Below are 26,513 nucleotides of genomic sequence, written 5' to 3'. Positions count from 1 at the left end.
ACTACTACTACTACTACTACTACTACTACTACTACTACTACTACTACTACTACTACTACTACTACCACCACCACCACTACCACCACCACCTGTACCAGCACCACCACCACCACCACCACCACTATTACTATTAATATAATCATTGATATGCTCTCCCATCCAAGAGTTTGTTTCTTGATAGGTTTTTAATCATCGCATTAAACGCTCTTGCCCTCTCTCCAGTGTTTTTCTAAATTACTTAATTGTTGTGAATACATTTACACATGCTTCTAATGATAAAAATTGAAACAGCCTGAAACATAAATCTTAGAATGTGTTTACTAGTCAGTGAAGTGGATTGAGTGACAAACCTGGAGTCAGGCAAACCTGAGTTCAAATCTGGCCCCTGGTACTTATTGGCTATGTAACCCTAAGCAAGTCACTTCACCTCTGTTTGCCTCAGTTTCTTCATATGTAAAATGGGGATAATAATAGCACCTACCACACAGAGTTATTGTGAGGATCAAATGACATAATAATTGTCAAGTGATTAGCACAGTGCCTGGCATATAGTAGGTGCTATATAAATGCTAGCTATTGTTATGTTGGTTATTACAAAAGAAAAGGCAACTGTAAGAATGTAATGCTTTGCAGCCATTGGGCAAAAGAGACCTAGAACTCTCAAAGAAGAGCACAGTCACATGTTGTTTCTCCCAAAACAGTAACAACATTGTTCTCTTAAGTGACTTCACTTCTCTTGGTGTTGGTTTCATTGGTCAATAAAATGAGGATAGTTATTCTCTTCCTACCAACCTCATAGAGAGTCAAAGGATGGGGGCTTAAATTTCAGCTGATATGATTTGAGTCATCTTGGGCAAATTACTTCAGTAGACTAATTTAATTCCAAATATAGTTATTAAGTACACATGATATGGAAGGTGTTGTGTTAAGTGTGGAAGATACAGAAATGAAAGTCATGGAATTTACATTCTACTGGAGATGTGGGCAGAAACATACACACACACACACACACACACACACCCTTTTGTATAAGATGAAGACATTTGGGCTAGATGAGAGAAGAGTTAAGTAGATCCTGAAGGGGTGGAAGGACCAGACCCAAAGATGGATGTCAACTTGGAAAGAGATCTCTAGTGGAGAATGCTGGTATAATAGAAAGAGTATTAGTTTTGGAGAATTAAGACCTGGGTTCAAATCTCAACTCCACCACTTCCTACCTGTGTGGCCTTAGGCATGTGACTTAATGTCCCAGCTCTTAGTTTCCTCATCCATAAAAAGAAGAGATTGAACAAGATCTCTGCCCCTCCCACCCCCATCAAGATCCTTTTCAGCTTTAGATCTATGATCCTATAATCTCTTTCTAGCCAACAGTTTCTACCAATGATTTAAAGAGCAGAATAAAGACAGGTTAACTAAATTGGTAGATGAGAGGAAGCTGGGTGAAATGTATTTGTTCCATCAGTGGGCTATCTGTGTGCCAGAGATGAGCACACAACTTCCTTTTAAGGATCAATTTTCCTTTTCTCCACATTACAATGAACAGAATTTTCCTCTTAAGCTATTCTCCAATATTTCTGTAATTCTCTTCTCACTCCATTAACATCAAATTCTACACAGTCAGTCTACCCTTTCTTAGCATTTAGTTCAAAAAACATTTATGAGGCACACAAGAAACCATGTTCAATTCTTGAGATGCAAAGTCCAAAATTAAATAGTCCTTTCCCTCAAGAAGCTTATATTCTACCGTGAGATATAATCTGGCTTCAATTCAATTTCTAGCCCTATTTCATATCAGTTTTATTAAAGCATACTACCTTCTAGACAAATTGTACTATTAGCTGTTCCCTGAAACATACACAGAGGCAGCTAGGTGGGTAGATTGCTGGGACCTGAGTCAGGAAGACTTGCCTTCCTGAGTTCAAATCTGGCCCCAGACATGCACTAGCTGTGTGACCCTAGGCAAGTCATTTAACCCTGTTTGTCTCAATCTGCTCATCTGTAAAACAAGCTGGAGAAGCAAATGGCAAAACACTCCAGTATCTTTGCCAGGAAAACCCCAGATGGGATCACAAAGAGTCAGACAAGACTTAAAATGACTGAACACACACAGATACATACTACACATGCATAATACATATATACATATACACATACATATATCTATATATAGTCTCCTACCCTTAATGTTCATATCACATACTTCCCAGCAAACAATAGACTAAACAAAATATAACCTTTTCTTCATAATATAATGTAAGCATGATGATACTAGTTTATTCATCTGTAAAATGAAGTGGGTTTGGCTGAATGATCTGTGTGGTTTATTTTGGCACTAAATCTTATTATCCTTTGGCACTTAGGATCAAGTGAGATAAGTATGTAAACCCTTTATGGCCCCCTATCAATCTCAGCTATTATTTCATTGTTGTTAGCCAAACTTCTCCAGTAGATGCCTTCCTAAGTAGTGAAGGCCAGTGGTTGCTCTATTTGGCAGTATGACAGTTGTAGTGTCTAAGCTGGGATATTCACCTCAACAGCCAGACATACCTGAAAAGACTAGAGAAGCATGGAATAGCTGACATAGTTTGGATGGAGGCCTCCATCTAGTATTTAAAATTAAAGAATTGGGTTTGGAAAACCATTTGGAGTGTAACTTTTGGTCAAATCAATTAAGTCATCTACAAACTTTGGCTCAATAAGAAACACTTATGTCTCTGGCCAAGTACTCATCATATAGATAGGCTGTACTGACTGCTTAGATGGAAAATTATTGCTGATGGAGGGTGCAGTTTACCTAATCAGCATGGTACTGGTCATGTAATCACAGACTTGTGCTCATTGGTTGATGGAAAATTTCCAGAATCACATTTGTTTCATTATTAGATGTATAGTTTTAATTTCCTTTCCTCATTACCCTCTGTGTTCTCAAATTAGAATGTTTAAGAATAGCAAATACTTAAACATAGTTTTAAGTTTTGCTTTTTATCTTAAGAGTTTTCCATTGAGATTTGTTAGATAAACAAGGTTTGGGACTTGAAGCATATGTACAGATAGGAATAACCTTGCCAGCTTTCTTTCACTTTTACTATGCTTAGTAACATAAGCACATATTTTTAAAAAAAAAGACTGAAAAAAATATGGTTGAAGTAAAAGCACAGATATCAAAATGCACAGACCCTGTTTTTGAAACCTGTATATTATTTCCTTTTAGAATCAAAATCAATTGCAGAACCTATCTAAAATGGACTAAATGTTGTCATGCAATCAGTGGCAGCCCTGAGATAATAACAGCCCTGGCTGCTGGTGCAGCATTATTAAATGGCACATATATTTGCATTTTAAAATAGATCAGTTGAAAGAGTTCTTCATCTTACTGCCAAGATTTAAGGCTGAAATATGAGTTTTCTTGTGTTTCATGCACTGACCACATTATGGAGAGTTCTGTGACCATCATATGCTACAAGAGAAGTCTGGAAACATTCCTTCAAGTCTGTCAAAGTAAATCAAGCACAGAAAGAAAAGTGATTGCTGAGTTTTTTGCTTTTGTTTTTGTTTTTTAGATTGATGAATAAGTTATTCCCTTGATAGAAGTAGGGCACTATGAGAATACCCACATTTCTAGAATAATTTCCAAAATGTATCTGGGAGTTGTTTATCCACTTAATTAGATGTCATATTTATATTAAAATTCTTAAATGCACTGCAGTGCTAGCCTCAGGGCATGTATTTGTATTTAGCTCAGTATTTTGCATATAAAAATGTAGAAGTAGCCTTTTTTGTATGGCTATCCATGATAACCTTAAGTCCTTAATACATTACAGGGTGCTGTCTATATGATGACAGCCAGCCAAATGAAACCTGAAAAATTCAATCATTTGGGTGTTTCTAATATTGAGAGATTGGGTGACATGTATATAAAACATAAGTGATTGGCTGAATTTTTCACTTACATTGTAGTTGACTTTCTTTTTTCTTTTTTTTTGGGGGGGGTGCCTCTTATGCACATAACCATAGAAAAAGGTTGTTAAAGGAGAGAGACCTTCAGAAAGAATGATTGGTTATGACTATCCTGAAAGATAAGGTACACTTCGTCTTTTGGATAAGTGTTGGCTATAAATTCAGCTGTAAAGCATTTACAGCTGAATAGGAAGCCATGGTATAGCACATGTATATATACAACATAATTCATATAACACAAAAACGTTAATGTCACTTTCTTATTTTCCATACAAAAAAAGACTCACAAAAATACTTTGGCATAATTTTACAAAACCCTATGAAATTAGAACATCCCAGTAAATTCCCACTCATTTAGATTATTCATAAATGAATCTGGATATTAAGCAAAGTGGGTTAGAGAAAGATACTGTTCGAAACAAAATTCAATAGTCTCTAAATAACATTTACATTTTTTATTTAAAATGCTTTATAAGCTTATATGACTTAGAAGCTATATTTTAGCTTGTAAATAAATTAAAGACATTTATCATTTTAAAAAAATCGATTATACATATCTTATTAGCTTTGCATCTCAACTGAGGCGAGCTATAGTCTATTTAGAGAATTTTCTCAGGACACAATTCTATTCTAGCCCTTTTATTGCAGGGAATAGCAAAACTATATTTTACAGTTGATTTTTATGAAAAAAAGCAAAATAAAAATATACTAGAGCATTTGCATATATTCCAATGTGCTGCCAAAACCTGCATTAATTTCCATTGGTGCCCATTAATTTGATAAATGTTTTGTCAGTTGCAACATTTTTACTGTCAAAACAAGTTAATTATATCTTTCTGACATTCTTGACAATTGATTTAACTGGGGAGGGGGAGGTATGTATCATTTGCTTCAATGAAAACTAACCTATTAAAAACTTGAAGGATATAAGATGTGAACAATAAGCTTCTGACCATATGAAGTTGTCTATAAGAAATGTTTTATAGAAGGAATCATATGTGAATAGCTGAAACTGTACATACCTGCATAATCTGTTCTTGCAAAATGACCATCTTCAGATTTAGTGGTAGTGGTTGTATTATCTATGATAAAGAGCATACATAAAAATGAGGATTGACTGATTATGTTGGATGGTTATTTGATTTCAAAATTAATTTTTCTCTATGGCAATATCTTTGTAAAACTAAGGCATTGTTGTGATTATGATCCCAAACCAACTTTCAGTGTCTGTCTCTGTTTAAACATGACTAAAAAGAATAACATAATTTTTATAGATGTTAATTTTTAAAGATTTTCTCAGGTCTATGAAGAAGGTATACAATGATGTCTGAAAATAGTTGTCCTGTTTTTATAAGTCAAACCTAAAAAAACTGCTGGATTTTAAGGGAATAAATGAGTAAAAAACCCTGTTTCTTAATTTATAACAAATGTGCTTGAAATTATTTTACTCAATCAGTACATAGAAAATGTCATGATATTATGATCTTAACTTGAATGTTCTTGAATAAAATTATTTCATAAAGAATCAAGAAATTTTTCCTGAGATAACTATTTAGATTTTTTCCAGTTTCATTGAATATGAAATTTAGCTGATAAATGTTTGTTGATGCAAACTGAATTGAATTGAATTTTTTAGGGAAAAATTTGGGGAAAGCATTAGCCTGCCATATTGAAAAGATAAAACATTGCCATGAAAATCTAGTGCACATCGCATAAGAAAAGATGCTCATGGCTGTAGATATGATCCCAGATCTCTATAATTGAGTTAATCCTCACTACCCTAGATTTTATTTTGTACATTAAATGAGAAGTGTCTTTTGGAACTGTAAGAGTTGCTTAAAAATAAACTGTCTTCTCTTCTTATTTCTGCTCAAAGATTGAAAATTTCTTTAAAATAAATTTTGGTAAAAGCATTACCTTGACATCGACCCAAAGACATGACTTCAATTTTCTCTTGTTTCTGGCATGATGCTTCTTTGATCTGACATGCATTATCATAAGATTTCCCATCAGAAGCACAAAGGGGATTGAAGTTGGTTTGAGAGCAGTCAATGTTGCACACGCACCTATAAGAAGAGAGCCAAAGGACTGTTACCACATTATAAATAAAACACAAAGTAAAAAAAAATCACTTTTATCACATTGCTAAAATGAATATTTGTAAAATTACATAGGAATATTCTGGCTATACTCTTAACTTTTCTATCTGAGATGAAAACAAAGGACCAAAGTAAAAGGATTCAAAAAACAGAATGAAGCCTAAAAAAAAAAAAGGAGGAGAAGGAGAGAGAGGAAGCCATTAAAATAGTACCATTGCAAAGTGTTAATATATACATAAAGCCCCCATGGTAGCACTTGCAGAGTTGGATGGGTATGAGGTAGAAATGAAGCCCTATATCTGAATTCCTTAAGTGAAATCATGCTCTTCTTTAATCAGATATAATTGGGCAGATTTAAGCTCCAGACAAATAACTAAATATTTATAGGAGAAAGCAAAAAAAAAAAGTTACTTATATAGAATGAAATTCAATATTCTTATTTAAAGCAGAGAAGAAATACATTATCAGGCATTCAACAGAATTTATGCTACTCTGGTTATTATCTAATTTTTAAGGGTAAACAAAAGATGACTATTTGATAGTTATTTTTGGTCTTTTTTTTCTGGATGTTTTGTTACTCAGCTCCTGCATATGTTCATGCTACTATGTCTGTCTTTGAATGCAGTCTCTATAAGAGCAAGGAAAAGAGCCCTACTCATATGAAAGTTAGTTAATTTGGTCTCTCCAATGATATTGTGAGTTGTTTTCCAAAGCACTATAAATACTTCTCTTTTATTCCCATCAGCAGAGTGCTGGGAATATAGAAAGGTAATCACTAAACAGAGCTAAATGGTTCATTGAATGGAGCACTTGGCCTAGAGTCAGAAAGACTTGATTCTAATCTGGGCTCACACACTTACTAGCTGAGTTACTCTGGCTATTTCTGCCTGTCTCAGTTTCCTCAACAGTAAAATGGAGATCACAGTAGCACTCACCTCCCAGGGTTATTGTGAGGATCAAATGAGATTACATTTGTAAAGTGCTTAGCAAAATACCTGACACATAGAAGCGGCTAAATGAATACTTCCTTCCTTCTACCTTGATTCAATTCAGCAAACATTTATTAAACGTGGTGTGGTAGATAGGGGTCCAGTTTTGTCAAGAAGCCTTAGGTTCCAGTCTCCTCTCTCAAACATGTTAACCATTGACCATAGGCAAAGTCTTTTAACTTCTCAGTGCCTGAGGCAATTCTCTAAAACTTCAAAATACAGATGAGCTGTGGATTTGCATAGGTGGAGGGAGTTTCCATATCTAGAATTCCTTGTACTTATGAACATGCTGTTCCTCTCTCTGCCCTCCCTATCATTGCCTAAATATACTAAACACTGTCCTAATCTCCAAGGGATACAAAGACAAACATAGCATAGTGCTTTGCATCATTCAGCTTAGATTCTAGATGAAAAGATATGATACCTAATTAACTGCAACACAAAAGGGAATATACTAAATATTGAGAGACAGCCCAACAATGCTATCAGAAATTTGAGGAGAGATTATTTTCTGCTAGGTGGATCAAGGGAGGCTTCAGGGGAGAAGGGTAGGTAGTGTTTGAACTGGGCTTTGAAGGATGGCTAGTGGGGAAGCCAACATGTGGCCTTGAGGCCGCAGGTTTCCCAGGCCTGAGCTAGTATTTCAAGAAGTGGGAAAGGGTGGCATAAATTCATGGAGCCAAAGGTTTGGAAGCTGAAACATTGAGTGTGTGGTGGCAGAATGAGTAAAGTATCAAAAGGTACAAGGTTGGAACCAGATAATGGAGTACCTTGAATACCACGTGAAGGAAATTGTACCTTATTCAGTAGGAACCATTAAAGATTTTTGAGCAGATAAAGACTAGGAGTAGATCTGGGAGTTCACTGAAAAAGGGGAAAATGTACCTCCCAGGTGAGATTACTGACTCCTTTTGTCCATTCACTTCTACCACTGGGAGATGGCACCTTCTCTGCAATTTGTAATCTTAGTGATACCTCGAGAATTTAGGGGTTAAGAAACTTGCCATTGTAATTCAGCCAACTTCTGCTAGATGTGGGATTTGTACCAAGGTCTTTCTGATTCCAAGGCTAGACCTCTATCCATTAAGCCTCAAGGCCTCTCTTTCAAGCTTGTCTCTAACATAACCAAAGCTCTGCACTAGGAAAACCACACTTGTAATGGTATGTAGGACAGACAGGAGAAAAGAGAAATTATGGGCAAAGAAACCAACAAGGAAATGAGCAAGGATCTTTTCATAGAATAATGCCTGGTGCACAGTAGGCACTGAATAACTGTTTAGAGAATGAATGGATATGAAGCTACCGCAATAGTTCAGGTGAAACGTAATGAGCTTCTGAAATGGGCTGGTTTCATTAGAAATGGAAATGAGGATAAGCATTCAAAAGATGTTGTGCAGACTGAGCCAAATGAGCTTGAAACCTGATTAAATATGGACTGAAGAAAGGGAAGAGTCAAAGCAGACAACGAGGCCTGGACCTTGGGTGACTTTGAGAATTACACCTATGTCTAAGGTACTATTAAGAAAAAGAAGCAAGTCTGGAGAAGAACAGATTTGGGAGGAAGGGGCAGCTAGATTGTGCAGTGGAGAGAGGGCTAGCCTAGAGTCAGGAAGACCTGAGTTTAAATCCAACCTTAGACAATTACTAGCTGTATGACCCTGGGCAAGTCACTTAACCCTGTTGGTTTCAGTTTTTCCATTTGTAAAATGAGCTGGAGAAGGAAATGGCAAATCACTTCAGTATCTTTGCCAAGAAAACCCCAAATGGGGTCACAGAGAGTCAGACATGACTGAAAAGACTGAACAACCACAAAAGCTTAGTTGATTGAAGAATATGGAAAGGAAAATAGAGGACTGAGACAATTACCTAGTAAAGTAAAAAAAAAAAAAGTCTTACTCAAATCACATGTATCTGTAAAGTGAAAGTAATTATGGTCTCTCTGTCAGGTAAAGTGGAAAAGAACTGGATTTAGATTTAGAGGAGTAGGGGAGTTCAAATCCCAGCCTGGCTATTTATTATGTTTAACCTTCAATAAACTGCTTTATCTCTCTGAGTTTCAATTTTCTTCACTTGTAAAAGAAGGAGGGTGGGACCAATGATCTCAAAAGTCTAATCCACCTCTAAGTTTATATGATTTTATTATTTCATTCTAATTCATAAGATCAGTTTGATTCATCATTCACTTTTTGAATTTAGGCCAAAAGTGAGCAAAGGAAGGAGATGTTTTTGTCAAAGGTTATTTATTTATTTATTTATTTTGCAATCATTTAAATAGGCCAGCTGGCTCAAAAGAGTGACTATGTTTACATACTTAATCTGTTTCATTCTTTGAGAAAGAAGTAGTTCTCACCTTTCTGGAATGTGACACTACTTAAGATGATAAATCTGGACAATAAATTTGCAGATAAATACATAAAGAAGCACTTTGAAGTAAACTATCTTCAATTTCTCTGCTTAGAGGTGTTTAGAGATTTTATCTTAGAATCACCCTCAAGCACTTATCTGCCAGGAACAAATGAGTTGAAAGAACATATCTTCACTTACCTATCTAGAAGGGAACGAGACAAGAGATATACCTGAAGGTTCTCCCACAACGATGGAGATATAAAGCAAATTTGAAAAAGATAAAATGACAATGAAGGGGTACAAATGGAAGAAATAAACAAAAACTATCAAGAGTGAGGGGGAGAGTGAAAGAGAGAGAGAGAGAGAGAGAGAGAGAGAGAGAGAGAGAGAGAGAGAATTTAGTTGAATCTATTTGGCCAGAATCAACAGGTCCAAACTTAAAAAAAATCACTGAAATAAGTTTAAGGGGCATAGTTGAAAGTTTGAAAGGAAAGATTGATGCTGTGTGTAAGGAAGGGATTCACAAAGATCTCTCAATTGGATCAACCATAGGTATTGACTGTTTCACACGAAGTGTGAATGAAGCCTAGACATCTCAATTTAATCAATCACCTCATCATACTTAAAATAGCTATATTAAACAGAGGAGAATATCCTTATAGAATCAATCAATCAATCAATCAATGAAGGCTGTCTTCCCCATTATAATGTGAATTTCTTAAAGACAGGCATTGCCTTTCTTGGTCTCTACAGTGCTTAGCACTGTTCAAAATAAATATGTTGTTGTTGTTGTTCAGTTAATATAGTCCTGTCAGACTCTTAGTGACCCATTCAGGGTTTTCTTGGCAAAGATACTGGAGTGGTTTGTCATTTCCTTCTTCAGCTCATTTTACAGATGAGGAACTGAAGCAAATAGGGTTAAGTCACTGCCCAGGGTCACACAACTAGTAAGTGTCTGAGGCCAGATTTGAACTCAGGAAGATCAGTCTTTAATGAATGCTTGTTAATGGACAGACTGATTAGACTGGATGTGAAAAGGCCTTGATCAATTTTGAAAGAGAAAGCCACTGGATGGAATGGAGAGATATTGACAGAAGGAATAGTCAGGTTAGTCAAAAAGACTCAGTCATACTCTGTGGGGTTTATATAAAACCAACACCTTGTTTGCATTCCTGTGTCTAGTACCATAGAGGAGAGTACTGTTCCAGTTTAGCCCCAGAAAAGACTAACCCTGGGGGCCTCCAAGGAGAGGAAGAAGTGGTAGCCTCAGTCTCCCCAAGATGAATGTGGAAGGTTCAGAGAATTTTGGACTTCCCTTTGTAGTCCTACCAGTACCGAGGCACATAGCTGACAATAGAAAGCCACTCCAAGCCCAGGAGGAATTTTATGGGTACCCCAGAAAAGTAGAAAATAAGATTTTCAACACCTAGGACCTGTGAGCTACACCTTCACCACCTTTTCCCAGACTCCGTATAATACTTTGTGGGAGAATTTTTTACAGACTTTTGGGCAGCAACGTTTCGTACCAACTGTTCTTATTCATATCCTTATTAAATACCTTTTTCTAAAATCTAATTAAGTCTGGCTAACTAATTGATATCAATTGTTAATTAATGGAGAAAAGGACTTGTGAGCAATAGTTCTAGAAAAGCACTAAGTCCTAGGGGTTACCCCTAGAACCTTTATTGTAGATGTAGTCTTTTCCTTCTAAGGATTCAACCAGGCAGTGTGAGTGAGAGGGTAGAAGAATAGCACCAGAGCACATGCTACATATATATTTATGTAGACTACACTTAATCATTTGATTCACCTGAGTTTGTTAGTCCCTGGCAGACACAGATATTTTCCCTGGGGCTGTGCAAAAGATACAATGAATGTGCTTTCCTTTCACTTCTCTGTCTTGGGGCTGTGATTCCTCTGTGGCCATTCAACTTGCTGTCATAGTATCTTGGACAGTATACTGATTTGGCTGGTGAATTCTTGGTAATTAAGTCCCTTTCCTTATGGTTCGCAGAGGAACAATGGAATCCTTGAGCTGATGAGTGTATGTGGGCAATTATTAAACATTTTCAATGATGATTATAAGATGGTGGAATGAGTAGTTAAGGGATATTGGAATTTCCTCATGTGGAAATTTTAAATAAAAGTCAAAGCAGCCATCTAGCTAGAATGGCGTGAGAATTATTCTACTTGAGTATAGGAAAATGGGGTGTATGGTTTTTTGTTTCTACTACCATCTACTCCTTAGGTTCTTTGTAAAAAAATAGACTTAACGACTTCAGATGCTGATACAAAAATGCATAAATGATGCCTAACAATCAAGGTGAATTAACACCAGGAGAAGCAAATGTGATCTATGCTATCTTTGAGATTTGGTCAGATGTGATTTATTACAGGTATATGGTTCTAGAAAGGACTAGGTTATTTAGAAGGAAAATAATATTTTAAAAAGTAGAGTGGTTGGGTTTATGGATTTAGAGATGGAAAATACCATAATGATCAGTGATCATCAAGTTCAACCTCTTCATTTTATGGGTAAGGAAACTGAATTCCAGAAAAATCATACAGGTAGTAAATTGTAGAGAAAAGATTTGAACCCAGATCCTTTAACTCCAAATAGAGTATGCCTCCTCTCCCCTAGTATACCTAGTGTCTGTGGAGAAACTAGCTTAGTATATTAAGAAGATGTTGTCAGGAAGGAATACAGGAACCACAGGGGAAATTCATGATATTGAGCATTTGGGTGAAAATCAGCAGAGGCAGAAGCAATACTATAGACCACTGGAACAAAAGGAGGAATGAGATAAGGAGATTAGGATATAGACATGCATCCAGTAGAGATGAGATATAGCTATGATGGGAGCTTCCATTTATCCAAATATATGCTGGGTCTCTCTTCCAAAAACAGAGCATCTAATAATTTTCTGGATTATTTCGTTGAAAAATTTGTGCTTCAAAGGGGTAGAGAAATAAACAATTCTTGACCTTGTTTTTACCAAGAGGAACTAGTTGCTGAAATAGAAATGGGGGGAACATTGGTGGGAAAGTGATCACTTTAAGTGAAGGAGTGGAAAACTGGGCATACCTTAGATTTTGGGCTGCAGTTTTGAAAGGGTAAAAAGAAAAGATAGGTGGGAGCCCTCAGATTAAAATTCTATAGGGGAATTCAGTGTAGAATACATGGGAAACTTAGAAGAATGAAATTCTGAAGATGCAAAGAAAAAAATTGATGAGGAGAAAAAAGAGGAGTTGTTTGAAGAGATAATTACTGATGTACAGGATACTCAGTGAGAAATTCAATTTTAAAAGGAACCAAGGAAAAGTTAGAGGATGAACATAAAATCGCGACAGAGTTATGAGAAAAGTATCAGGAGTGTTAAAGGTCAGAATGAGTTGATGTTTAGAAAGAAAGCTGAAGATAAAAAAAAACACTTTTTTTTTACATTAGCAAAAGAGAGTGTAAAAAGAGGGTAAGGAAAGAGGTAGGACTGCTGCTTGGAGTGGGTAGGATGCTTGTAGAGAGAAGGCAAAGTTGTTCATGTATTATTTTGCTTCTATGTTTTCTGCCGAGAAGATTGACTTTTGAACTTTGAAAGTATAGAACAAAAGCTGGCAAATAGGGAGTTAAATTCCTGATTAATACAGGGATGGAGTAAGATGAATTGCATCCACCTGGCTAAGGGTGATGAAAGACTAAGACATAGGAATACTGAGCCATTTTCAGTGATCTTTGAAAGACCATGGAGAACAGGACAGGTGCCAAAGAACTAGAGAAAGCAATGTCTCCCAATTTTCAAAAAAAAAAGTGTCTAGGATAGAGTCAGCACCTATCAGCCAGTGAGGTTGATTTTGATTGCTGGTTAAATTTTAGAAAATATCCTTAAAGAGATGATTAGGAAACATGTAGAAAAGGAAGTGATAATAACAAATAGTCAATGTGACTTCATTAATAACAAAGGATACCAGATTAATCTCATTTCTTTTAATGACATTTACTAGACTAATAGATGAGGGGAAAATTGTAGTTACACCTTATCCAAATTTTAGCAATAGCATTTGAAATGCTTTCTTAATATTCTTGTGGAGAGATGTGGGTTAGACATTAGCAAAGCTAGGTGTATTTGAAATTGATTTAGTTGCCAGGCTCAAACAATAACCATTAAGGGTCAATGATCTATATTGGAGTGTCTGAAGAATCTGACATTAGCCCTATACTATTCAACATTTTTTTTTCAATGACTGGTATGATATAGACTTGTAATTATTAAATTTACAGATAATACAAAACTTCAAGAAAGCTAACATATTTGTCAGTATCCAACAAAAGCCTTAAGCAAAAACATTGGACTAAATTTAACAAAATGAACTTTAATTTGAATAAATGAAAAGTCCCTCCCACACTTGAGTTTAAAAATTCAACTCCACAAGTACATGATGGAGGAATGGGTAGACAGAAGTTTTCATGAAAAAATTTTGGGGTTTAGTATGCTACATATTCAATGTGAGTCAAAAGGATCTCTTCTGATTTGTTTCATTATGAAGTCAAAATCCAGGGAGTTTTTGGGAGATGATAATTCTCATGAAGTGTGCTGTGTTCAAATCTCATTGTGTTTTCTGAGCATCATATACAGGATATTGATAAGCTGACAATATCTAAAGGAAGACAACCAGGATGGTGAAAGACTTCTAGATTATTTTATTCAAGAAGCATTTATTAAGCACCTACTATGTGCTAGGTACTATGGGAGCCACTACTAATAAAAAGGAAAAAAAAAATGAAAGTAGTCCCTGCAGGAACTAGGGATATTTCAACTGGAAAAGACAGGACTTGGCTGAGGCATGATCTTATGGGAAGAGGGATTCAATTTGTTTTGCTTGGCCCAGAGGATAGAATTGAAAGCAATGGATAGAAGTAGCAGAAAGGTAGATTTAGCTAATTTCTAACTATCATATCTGTTGCAAAGTAGAACGGACTGCTTCAGGAGGAAGTAAGGACCTCACTTGTTATTAGATTACGAGATGATGTTGTTACATTTGATATAGTCTATGTTTTAGCAATGGAGGATAACTAGTTAAACTTTTTGTTGATTATTTTTATGGAAGATAAGTTCCTAAGACTAGACTTTCCAATTATTGTCTCTGTATTCATACCTCTTCCTGGTCCATACTCTTTCTCATCTCTGCCTTTTAATATCTTTATCTTCTTTTAAGGTTTAGCTGAAGTGCTAACTTTTGCAGGAAATTTTCTTTGATCCCTGAGTAATTACCAATTACTTTGTACCTACTTATTTGCATACATGTAGTATTAGCTCTATAACTAAAAATTCTTTTGGTGGAAGATGGAGCACAGAAGTAGAGAAAATGATGGAGGTGAATAAGTTAGCGAATAACTGCGGATGGGAGTAGTGACATGGTGAGAGAGAATGCTCCCTTATTCCTTTTTTTGGGAGGGGGCTAGGCAATGGGGTTAAGTGACTCGCCCAGGGTCACACAGCTAGCAAGTGTTATGTGTCTGAGGCCAAATTTGAACTCAGATCCTCCGGAATCCAGGGCCGGTGCTCTATCCGCTGCGCCACCTAGCTGCCCCTTCCCTTATTCCTGTGGTAAGATAACAATCCAACTACATTGTACACTCATATGGAGAAAGGTTATAACCTATTCCCTAGACAGACCTACCTATGTTCCCACAGAGAGCTGGGGTGGGGTAGGGAAGTGACCCTGGAAGATGAACTAGATGGAAATGTGACTCAAGGAGTGAGATCAAGTGAGAAACTAGAGTACCTCTGCACAAAAGGGGATCCTGGCAGTGGGTCTGGGTGAGAAAATGGTATCCTGCTGTGTAGCATAGGTAGGTGAAGGAGTATGAAATGTTAAGATACCACCAGGCACAAGGGATGGTGTTCTCTAGATTTTCATTTCTAGAGGGTGGGGATGGAGAATGTTTTTATACTATGTTAATGCTCTAGGAGAAAGCCAGGGTGACTCTACCTTAGTTATGAATCTGTGTTGTAGACTCTAGTAGAATATTAATTCCTTGAAATCATTGTTTAATTTTTGGCTTTGTATCCCCCCAAAAGGGCTTGCACATAGTAGGCATATACTAAATGTTTGTTGAATGTAATGGAATTTTCTTTTGGCTTCTGTATTTCCAAATCAAAGAACCCTCATTTAAAAAAAAATGTCTAGTCAAGAGGGCTCATGGGTCAAAGCAGAGTGGATGAAAAATACACTTTGCATTCAATGACAAGCAGCTGGATAGAGAACCCATTAATTCATCAACATATATCTTGGACAAGCATTGCAAATGGACTCTCAACTGGTCTCAGAATTAAACAGAAAGAGTAGAGCAGGATGAATTTCATTTGGGGAATTAAATGGCACTTTCAATGAGTACAAGCTGCTCACGGTTTAAAATGCCCATCATTTTAAAACCAATATTATTCTTCTACTGCTGTATGACCATGCATAAAGAAATACCATAATCTAAGAAGAGTCAAAATTGTAGGTGACCCAAAGAAAGTCAGAAAGACATATAGTGAAAGTAAATAAAATGTGATTGGTAACTAGAAATGACTAACTCATGAGAAATAGCCTAACAGACATGTTACTGAAAGGGACGTCAAACAAAGAGAGTGAGGTATAAACGATGGATAACCCAAAGTATAGCAAAAGAAGCACAATGAGTAGATTGCCAATGTAGAATTTATGGGACAGCATGGCCAAGACTTGCATAGGATAAGAGGATACAATTTGGTTGTAGTCTGCTGTGGTGAAAGGAGTAACCATAGAATCAAATAATTTCCTAATTGGAAGTGATCTTTAAGACTACATAATGCATCTAAAGAAGAATGCTCTCAAAATTTTCAGTGGGTTATCATCCAGAATTCACTTGAAGGCCTCTAGTGATGGGAAGCCACTACCTTTTAAAATAACCTATCACACTTCTGGATTGCTAAAATCTGAAGTTCTGCAATTTCTGATTATTATTCCTACTTCTGTCCTTTGAGACCAAGAAGAATAAAGGTATTTTTAAAATCTATATTAAATTCTTCATGTATTTGAAGTCAGGTATCATGTTTTCCCTAGCTCTTCTGTTTTCCAGGTTAAGATTCCCCAACTCTTTCAACAGATTCTGCATGGCACAGACCCCAAACCCTTCACCATCATGGTCGTTCTTGTCTTCACGTAGTTTAGCTTCTCACTATCTTTAGAATGTCATGCCTAAAATTGAAAATAATACTCCAGATGTGGCTTGATGAGGTCAGAGTACACCGAGAATATAATTTCTGGTCACTATGCCTCTCATTGTAGCCTAAGGTCACATCAAGTTTTGGGCCTTAATTAATTAATTGCGTGTGTGTGTGTGTGTGTGTGTGTGTGTATGTGTGTAAATATATATGCTACTTTAAGTTTTGCAAAGGTTATACATATTTTATTACATTATCTCACTCTTAACTCATATTGCACTTACAGTTGAATAACTACTAAATCTTATTTTTAGCTGAACTAGTGCTGAGTCATGACTCTTCCATTTTGAGTTTGTGAAGTTGATTTTTCTTTTAAACTGAGATATAGGGCTTTGTGTTTATTCCTGTTAAATTTCTTTCTATTATAGTTGTCTCATCATTCTAGCCTATCAAGATCTTTTTAGATCTTGTCTAACATTTTAGCAGCCTGTCTTAGTTCTGTGTCTTCCACAAATTCAGTAAGCACACAATTTATGCCTTCATCCAAAACACTGATTAAAAAATGTGAAATGCAAGGGCCAAGGAGAAATCCCTGAAACAATTCACTGGGGACATCTTTCCAAGGTGACAGTAAGCCATTGAGAATGTCAAATAAATCATTCTATGCTGAAGAGATGACGGATCCATTGAAACATCAAAGAATATCTTAAGTATACATTTACATCACTTGTGAGATATTCTGCACTCATTCTTGGAAGCAGGATGGGCCTTATACTACCTGGTAATGAATCAGCACTAATTGTATAGAGCAGGGATCCACAGATTGTTTTACTTACAAATTCTGACTTAAAAAAAAACAAAATAAAATATTTTTCAATATTTTTTGATGTATAATATTAACTTCTAATTGTTCAGGATTTGGTAGTTTAAAAATATATATATTTATACTCAAGTATATTTTTATCACTATTGGGAATAGATTTGGGGGTTTATTTAATCATATTAGGAATTGGGAAGGGGTGGTCATTTTCATTCCATGCCCTTTCCCTAATTCCAATTTTGCTGCTCAATTTCTATTGAAAGTTTTCCAAACTCTCTGAAATTTTTCAAAATCTAGCTTCACTGATTGTGTGCATAAGTGTGTGTGTGTGTGTGTGTGAATCTTAAAAGGGTTGTAGGGCTAGTTGTTATGTTTAGATAATGAGAGAATGATAGGAAATCAGTGTTGTGTTGAGGAAGATAATCTGTTTTTGGATTACTTAAAACCTGGAAATCCAAGGGAGAATGTGTTGCCCACTAAATGACTAGAGTTTCCTTCATCATTTCATTCTGACTCCCATCTATACGTCCTTCACTAAAGGAACTGGAACAAGAGGTTATCTGCTCCAGGTAACATATCCCTCTTGGCAATCTCGACAGCATTCCAGTCCAGTTGGGAAATATTAAGTTAGACTAGTCAGGAGAGTGTGTGGTTTGAAGATATTCACATGGAAAATTTCAGATAAAAACATAATTTAGGCACAATAATGGCATTTTGCTGCTATCAGCCATTAAAAAATGTAAATCAGGCTCTGATAAAAGGGTGAGAGAATGTTGTATAGTGTAAAAGTGAAATTGCTGGTCATACAGCACTTTGGCAATTTATGTAAATTACTTGTTTTTTTTTTTCTTTTAGCCTTCTATTTGGAATGAAAAGTAGAATTTCTTTTTAAATGGAAAATATCCCATCTTGATTGCTTTTGGCAAATAACTATATTATTATTCATTCTGATAGGAGTAACTTGTTAATTATAGTATGTCACCAGTATTTTATGTGAACCAAGGGTTTTAATGCTTAGGACTATATAGATAACTTTAAGGTTTTTTTTAAGCCAATTATTTTAATCTTTTGACATTTTGACCTGGCAGTTACATAGATCTTATTTCTTTTTAAGCTGTAAAAGAGAAAAAAAAAGGCCCATTTGAAAATAATAATTTCTAGGGATCTGTTTGTGAAAACACTACAATTGGGAAACTCTTCAAAGAGAATTAACATTGACTGAAAACTTTAGCCATTTGAATTGAGAGGGTGGAAAACGAGAAATAGCCGATGATTTTTAAGAGCCCACTTGATGAAATGAAATACAATCATAATGGGTGGAAAAGGTGACATTCAAGACACCTCATATGCTTTTAATTCTTTCTCATATTTCTGATTTTGCATCGTGCTTCATTTATTTTGCTGCTCCAAGCCCGGTCTGTAGTGAGTTAAGTCCTGAGGTGAGAGGCTCTCCTGAATGGCCCAGAATGCTGCCTGCTCTCCTGGAGTGTTAGGATGCTAACCCTGTCAGGTAGCTAATTACTAATTCATATGTCTGGTTTGTGGCTGTCCTCTAATTTCATTAGATTTCACTTCATTCATTAAACATGGCTGTCACTTATTCCTCTCCCAAGGTCCTTGATTTTGTGTCCCTTCAGTATTTTGACCATGTGACAAGACCTAATCATTTAAAGAAGTACCAGCACTGAAGCAGTCAGGCAGCTTTTATGGTTTGTTTTGGAATTTGATTGTGATGTCCCCTGAGCCTGTCTATCTCTGGGGTGATTATGCAGGCATACTCCTGCCTGGCCAGTAAATGAGGTCAAAACTGCGGTCGGTACTCTCAGTCGGAACTATAATGGATGGTCTGGATTATATTAATAACAGTAAAAACTGTGTGTACCTCTCATTCAAAACACTGCAAACATTAAAGGACAGTAAAGACCCCTTACTCATTAACCCTCACCTTACTCCTCAGAAAGTAGATTAAAACAAATATTTTCCTATGTGAAAATATAGACTGCCCTACTTTCTGACAGAGCTGTTGTGTATAAAGATAAAACCAGGTATCAGATGCAAAAGTGTTTTGAAGAGTTAAACATGCTATAGAAATGATAGAAAAGTCATAATTAAATGCTGAACTAGAAAGGTGTTTATTTACAATGAAATACAGTGAGCTCAAATTACTGTTGTTGAGCCAAAAGGAGTATGACTACACTTTCTGAAATAATTGGGGTAGCAACATCTTCCCATTACCCTCACCTGGGAAGATTCTCTAAGGCTGTCCAGGCTTGTGAAAACTTTGCATTTTTTTTTTTTTACTTTAGTCAGTGTTCTAACTGGGGTAATAATAGGGCCTTTTTATTCATTCATCATTTCATTCAATAAGAACTTACTGAGCATCTTCTATGTACAAAGCACTGCTTAAGATACAGAGTAGTAGAATAATAGTCCCTTCAAGAAGCTTACAATCTAGTCGGGAAGATGAGATATGTTTATGTGCATGAATATTCAACAATGACAAAGTTAAACAATAAATATTTACTGTTACATGGCAAACCACTCCAGCATCTTTTCTTTTTCTTTTTTCTTGGCTAGGCAATGGGGTTAAGTGACTTGCTCGGTGTCACACAGCTAGTAAGTGTCAAGTGTCTGAGGCCAGATTTGAACTCAGGTCCTCCTGACTCCAGGACCAGTGCTCTATCCACTGGGCCAACTAGCTGCCCCCAGCAGCTTTTCCAAGAAAACTCCATATGAGGTCATGAAGAGTTGGACATGAGTGAATGACTGAACAACAACAATAACAACCATTACATAATACTTTCTGATTACAAAGTGCTTCATAAAAATGAGCTCATTTGACCCTCTGAACAACCTATGTGATAGGCAGTGTAAGTATTATTCCTATTTTACAGATGAGGAAATTGAGGTTTAGAGAAGGCAAATGATTTGCCCAAGGCCACTTGATGAATACCTTTCAGAGCCAGAACTAGATCCTAGAGAGCCCATCCATCAATCACCATTTATTAAACATCTACAGTGTGCTGAGCACTGTGCTAAGTTGAGAAGATGACAAAGACAAAATGTGAGACAATCTTTGTTCTCAAGGGGCTTTCTTTCTACTAACTCCAAGTCTACTGCTCCTTCTATCCCACTGGCTCTGAATCACCATAAAATGAGAAAACAGAGTAGTTGTCACAAGGATGATATACCAAGTCAATGGTAGGAACTTTGACTATGAGGTCAAAGGAAGGGAAGAAAGTACTATGGGTTAAAGTGGTTGTGGAAGGTTTCACAGAGAAAGTGGGACTTGAGAAAGATGGGTAAGATGTAAATATTTGGCAAATGGTGTTGGAAGGGTTATATAGAGAATCAGTGGCAGTTAAGGTTCAAATATTCCACCGGAGGATGTTGAATTTCAGACCAAGGAGCTGGAAATTTATTCTGTGGGCAATAGGGATACATCAATGGAAGTTGGTCAAGGTAACGATATAATGAAAGTTATGTCTTAGGCAGATGAATCTTTTGGCAGCTTATTGGGGAGCTATAAACGGGAAAGAATGGAGGGAGGCAAACCCACTACCACTTCTAAGAGTGAGGTGATGAGGATCTGTACTAAGGTGGTGTTAGTGGAAATGGAAAGGAAGAGATGCACATGAAAGAGATTAGGAAGGAAAAACTAATAGGATTTAGTAGTAATTTAATAAATGTGAGGAAGTTGAGTACCAGAGAGATTAAGCAATTTGCTCCAATTCAAACAGGTTGTTAGTGACAGAGGAAGGTTTTGGTCTCAGGACCTTTGACTCCAAAGTGAGTACCCTTTCTGCTCATTAAGAGAAAAGCTCATTATGAGAAGGCTAGCCAGCAAGTAATTAAATCACCAGGTAATTTTTTTTTGTCATAGCAATGATTTTGTTCTTTCTTTTGCAGAACACATATTCACATTTTAATATTTCCCAGTTAAACAATTGTTCTTATTCAAATATATTTTTAAGTATTTCTAAGCAAATTCCTCTTATACGGAACATGTTCTCTTGTCCTAAGCTAAGATTTAAAATAAAATAAAATACTGAGTCCTACTGGACAGTGCTTAATAAACACTAATGTTCTAAAAAAGCTTTAAAAAACTGTATAAAATGTGGGAAAGAAAACAAATATAATAAAATTTAAAGGAGCTTTTCAAACAGAAAAAGTTCAAATATGAATCTTATGTGAGATTTGATTGAATTCTTGCATTATGTTTTCCTTGCTTTGTATGTAGTGCTTAAGTCTTAAGAGTGTTTCAATGTTTTCCTTGCGAGGGTTTATTCTTCACTATCCAGTGAAGTTCCTATTGACTTTCCTAAGCCTTTGATAGGTTTTTGATGCACAGATAGAGGAAATCCAAGCTCAAAGTAATAAAGGAAGCTTATTTGGTTCATCATTTCAGCAGAAACTGTTGACAGATGACAAAATGAAAACAACTAATTTCAGATGATTTGCTGACCTTTGATGTAAGGCAGTTCTCACACTTTTTTGATCTTGGGACCCCTTTACCCAGATAAAAAAATATTGAGGACTCCAGAGACTTTTTATTTATGTAGGCTATATCTATTCATATTACTGTATTAGAAATTAAAACAGATAAATTTTAAAATACTTATCTAATTAATTTAAAATAATAATAAACACATCATGTGTTGATATAACATTTTATGAAAAACAGATTATTTCCAAAAGAAAAATGAGTGATATGAGTGGCATTGTTTTAAAAATTTGTGGAAATTTCTTTAATATCTGACAATAGGAGGCAGCTAGATTCTCGTATCTGCTTCTGCATTCTATCTGTTGTTTTAGTTGAAATATATCAAGAAAATCCAGCCTCACATAGGTATGTAATTGAAAAAGGGAGGAGTATTTTAACAGATGAATAATGTCTTCATATTAATGTGAAAATAGTTGTCACCTTTCAGACCCCTTGAAAGGATCTTGGGGATCCTCAGGATTCTGCAGACTACACTTTGAGAATCTCTGAGGTGAAGGAATGAACATAAGATTCTTTTTTAGTTTCTTTTTTTTAGCATTTCTTGTTTACTGTTTATGTATTATGTTGGATTTACACTTAGAGACTTTGTTACTTATGTCATCTCCCCACTGATGCATATAAAATTTTTATGACATAATAATTTGGTATGAAAAATAAAGTATTGAGTAAATTATGTTGGCAATGAAATATCTCCATTCATAAATCATTTCCTGTACCAAATTACCTCCCTCTTCATGATTAGATGATCATTTATCTCTCACATGCTCATATTAAATGAATATGCAAATTCTAAGAAGTTATTTAATTTAAATTGCTTTTTAAAATCACACAACAATACATGCTATTACAATATGGTATCTTAAATTTTATCTGCTGTATAATTAAAAAAGGTAAAATACCTATGCATTTCTTAAATTACTTAACTTCATTAGGTGAAACTTCTTCCCTCCCCACCCCCACCTGATGTTGACTTGTGAAATATATTGTTAAACCAGAATCTCAGAACTGAAAACTTGGAAGGGCTCTCAGAGGCCATCAAGGTAAACTTCCATGTAACCAAGAGCCACTATAAAATCCAATGAGAGAAATTCAATTCCATCATGATATTTTTCCTTACATCAAGCTGAAATCTACCTTTCTGTAATTTCTTTGTAGTGCTCCTAATATTAATTTTTGGAATCAAGAAGAAAAAATTATGAATTCCTTTTCTGCATCATAGCTTTGACTGCTATCATGTTCCCCTAAGTCTTCCTTTTCCAGGTTAAATATCCCTAGTTTAGTCAATTTTAACTTGTACAGCACATAGTTTAGCCCTTTCATGTTACGGGTTGCCCTTACTTGGATACCTTCCAGCTTGTCTATTTCTTTCCTAAAATGTGGGGACTGGAAGTTAACCCAGTGCTCTCATCTGAATGATTGGAAGGGTTGTATAGAGAATTAATGGGAGTTAAGGTTCAAACATTCCACTGGGATTAAATATGGAGGATGTTGAATTTCAGACTAAAGAATTGGAACTTTATTCTCTGGGTAACAGGGGTACATCAATGGTAGTTGGCTACGGTAATGATATAATGAAAGTGCTTTCTTAGGCAGGTGGATCTATTGGTAGCTTATTGGGGAGATTGGAGCTAGCAACAGCATGACATAGCAGAGAGAACATTAGAAAAGGAAAAAGAGCCCGTGTCTGGGTCTGGGTTTGCCAACTCAACAGTTGGGTACCCTTAGGCAGGTAATTTCACTGCTCTGTGCTTCATTTTCTCCAGGCATTGAGCTAAAAGGTGGGACTAGATCTGGAAGGTTCTCATAATCTTTTTTTTATATTCCCTTTGTGTTTTTATTGGTTTCTCCTGAATAGATAGTTGGGGAAGTAGAAAGAAAACATAATCTGAGCCTCAGCTTCCTCATCCATAAAACAGACGTAACAATACTTGCATGATCCGTCTTACGGGGTTTTTATGAGAAAAGCACTTTGGATACCTTCAAATTCTACATAAATGTGAGTTATCATCATCATTACTCATACCCACTCCCTTTTTTTCAAAACAAACTGTCACCTCTTCTGTTCAGTCTTTGCTTGTGCCTCTACCAAAATATAACACACTTTTTCTTTCTTTCTTTTTTTTTTTACTATTCTAAAGCTCCTTTTACTGACTTCATAAATGAAAAATACTACTCCCTATCAATGTCAGTCAATAAGCATTTATTAAGCACCTACTGTGTGCCTGGCACTGTACGCAGCACTGGGGATACACAGAAAGGCAAAAGATAGTTCCTGCTTTCAAGAAGCTCACCATCTAAAGGGAAAGAGAACATGCAAGCAAATATGTACAAGCAAACTATTCGTTGTTGTTCAGTGTGTCTGACTCTTTATGAAACCATTTAGGGTTTTCTTGGCATAGATACTGGAGTGGCTTGCCATTTCCTTCTCCAACTCATTTTATGGATAAGGAAACTGAGGCAAAAAGTTTAAGTGACTTGTCCAGGGTCACCCAGGTAGTGTCTGAGGCCAGATTTGAACTCAGGAAGATGATTCTTCCTGACTGGTGCTCTATCCACTGTGCCACCTAGCTGCCACAAGCAAGCTATAGAAAAGATAAATTGGAGATAATTTCAGAGGGAAGCCACTAACATTTAGAGGGATTGGGAAAGGCTTCCTGTAGAAGTTGGTATTTTAGTTGAAACTTGAAAGAAGCCAGGGAAGCCAGGAGGCAGAGATGAAGAGGAAACACATTTCAAGAATAGAATGATTCTAGTGTTGCAAGGATAATCTGCTATGCTCACATAACATTCCTTATCATAACCTGGGATGGTTCCAAACCATTGTTTTTGATCAGTTATGGATAAGTCTTCCCTTCCTGCGCACTCCTCCACAGCTCTGCCTATCTCCTGCAATCACCCATCAGGCTGATCTGCTCACTGGACTGCCCCTTTGCCTCCCCTTTGCTCACTGGTTTGTAGCCACTTAACTTTTTATTTTTGCCTTTCTGTAAAGAAAAAAAGAGGCTAGTATTCCTAATTTCCCTTATTATTCCTGATTTTGACATGAGGTGTAGATGCTGCTCTCACTTTCTCCTTGAACATGTTCTATGTTGTAAAACAGGGTGTTTGTACAGATGGAGCAAAGACTCAATCAAAAAGCATGAATTGTTCTTACTTCCAATATCAAATTACATTATACTGAAGTCGACATTGCTTATCATGAATAACACAGTACATCAGATATTTAGTAACCGTGATTATGGGCATGTCCCTTAGCCTCCCTGAACCTCAGTTTTTCCATCTGTAAAATGGGAAAAATATACCAGTAGTACTTGTCATAGGTGTGTAAATGAGACTTAAATGAGATGATAAATGTAAAGTGTTTTGTGATATTTCAAGTATTATATGCATATCAATTTTTAATACTTTTATTACATTATGAGAAGGCTATTAGCTAGGTGCTTGGATTTTTATAGCTATTATTATCGTACTGTTCTTGCTTGTAATGACCTTTGAACTATTTTTTTTCATATTCTGTTGGTCTGCTACTTAAAATTATTTAGTTTGCTACCTACTTACTATAGGAAGCATACATTTTGAACTAAAAGGGACCATGGGAATTATTCAGTATACCCAAGAGGGGTATTAGAATAGTAAAAACAAAAATGATGGCATGATAGTTCAGGAAGGCACAGAGATTGAACAGGAGAGATGGCAGTTTGTTCTGATAGAGCAAAGATGATGATAACTCACATTGATATAGAATTTGAAGGCATCCAAAGTCATTTTCTCACAAAACCCCATGAAAGCATCATGTCTATTTTATGTAAGAGGAAACTGAGGCTCAGATTATTTCCCTTTTTACTTTCCCAACTGCCTATTCACTAAAAATCAATAATAAAGTGAAAGACGAAAACAAACACACAAACAAATAAGGACTTTGAGATCAGAGAGTTTCAGAGGGTGAAGGAACCTTTACAGATCTAGCCTTACTTCTCAATTTCATACTTTGAGAAAGTGTAGCACAGTGTGGTTAAGTTACCTGCCCCAGTCCCTTTATTTCATAGATGGGGAACTGAGGCCTAGAGAAGTCTAGAGAATCGCCTAAGTAATAAGGAGAAGGACAGGGTTCTGATCTATGTTTTCAAACTACAAACCCAGCACAATTTCTACTTCATCAACTGTGTTAAGGAGTGTTTTATTAGTCTCAGTTCTTCTTCATGCATAAAAATGAACAGAATTATATAAAATCAAAGTGGCTCCCAATAATTGCTACTTTCATTGCCCAGGGTGGGAGTTTTGTTTAAGTCTCTCCATAGTCTAGGCCAAGGGTGGGGAACCTGTGGCCTCAAGGCCTTTTGTGGCCCTCTAGGTCCTCAAGTGCGGCCTTTTGACTGAATCCAAACTTCCTCATTGGATTCAGTCAAAGGACCATGCTCGAGGACCTAGAGGACCACAAGTGGCCTTGAGGACACTAGATCCCCACCCTTGGTCTGGGCTCTGTTATTTTCTTGATTATTAGATGACTCATGGAGATTTGATTGTAGTAAGGAGACTTTCTTAGACAATTATGTTTTTGTTGCTCAGTAGTTTCAGTCATGTCTGTCTCTTTGTGACCCCATTTGGGGTTTT

At 36.2% G+C, this 26,513-nt stretch overlaps 1 protein-coding gene across 1 annotated transcript in view; it reads right to left on the bottom strand.

Annotated features, from left to right (window-relative positions):
- The window catches only part of TMEFF2 (transmembrane protein with EGF like and two follistatin like domains 2), a 295,383-nt gene that overhangs the window by 61,543 nt on the left and 207,327 nt on the right, over window positions 1–26,513 (bottom strand). Inside the window, exons 6-7 of the mRNA XM_027866114.1 lie at window positions 5,875–6,023; window positions 4,980–5,039 (exon numbers count right to left, since the gene is read on the bottom strand). Coding sequence (XP_027721915.1) covers window positions 4,980–5,039; window positions 5,875–6,023 — 209 coding nt within the window. The remainder of the gene's footprint in view (window positions 1–4,979; window positions 5,040–5,874; window positions 6,024–26,513) is intronic.

This window comes from Vombatus ursinus, unplaced genomic scaffold (genome assembly GCF_900497805.2).
Source record: "Vombatus ursinus unplaced genomic scaffold, bare-nosed wombat genome assembly UNPS02014779.1, whole genome shotgun sequence".
NCBI classification, from domain to species: Eukaryota; Metazoa; Chordata; class Mammalia; order Diprotodontia; family Vombatidae; genus Vombatus; species Vombatus ursinus.
Note: the sequence above shows the minus strand (reverse complement) of the source record. Positions and strands in the feature narration are given on the sequence as shown.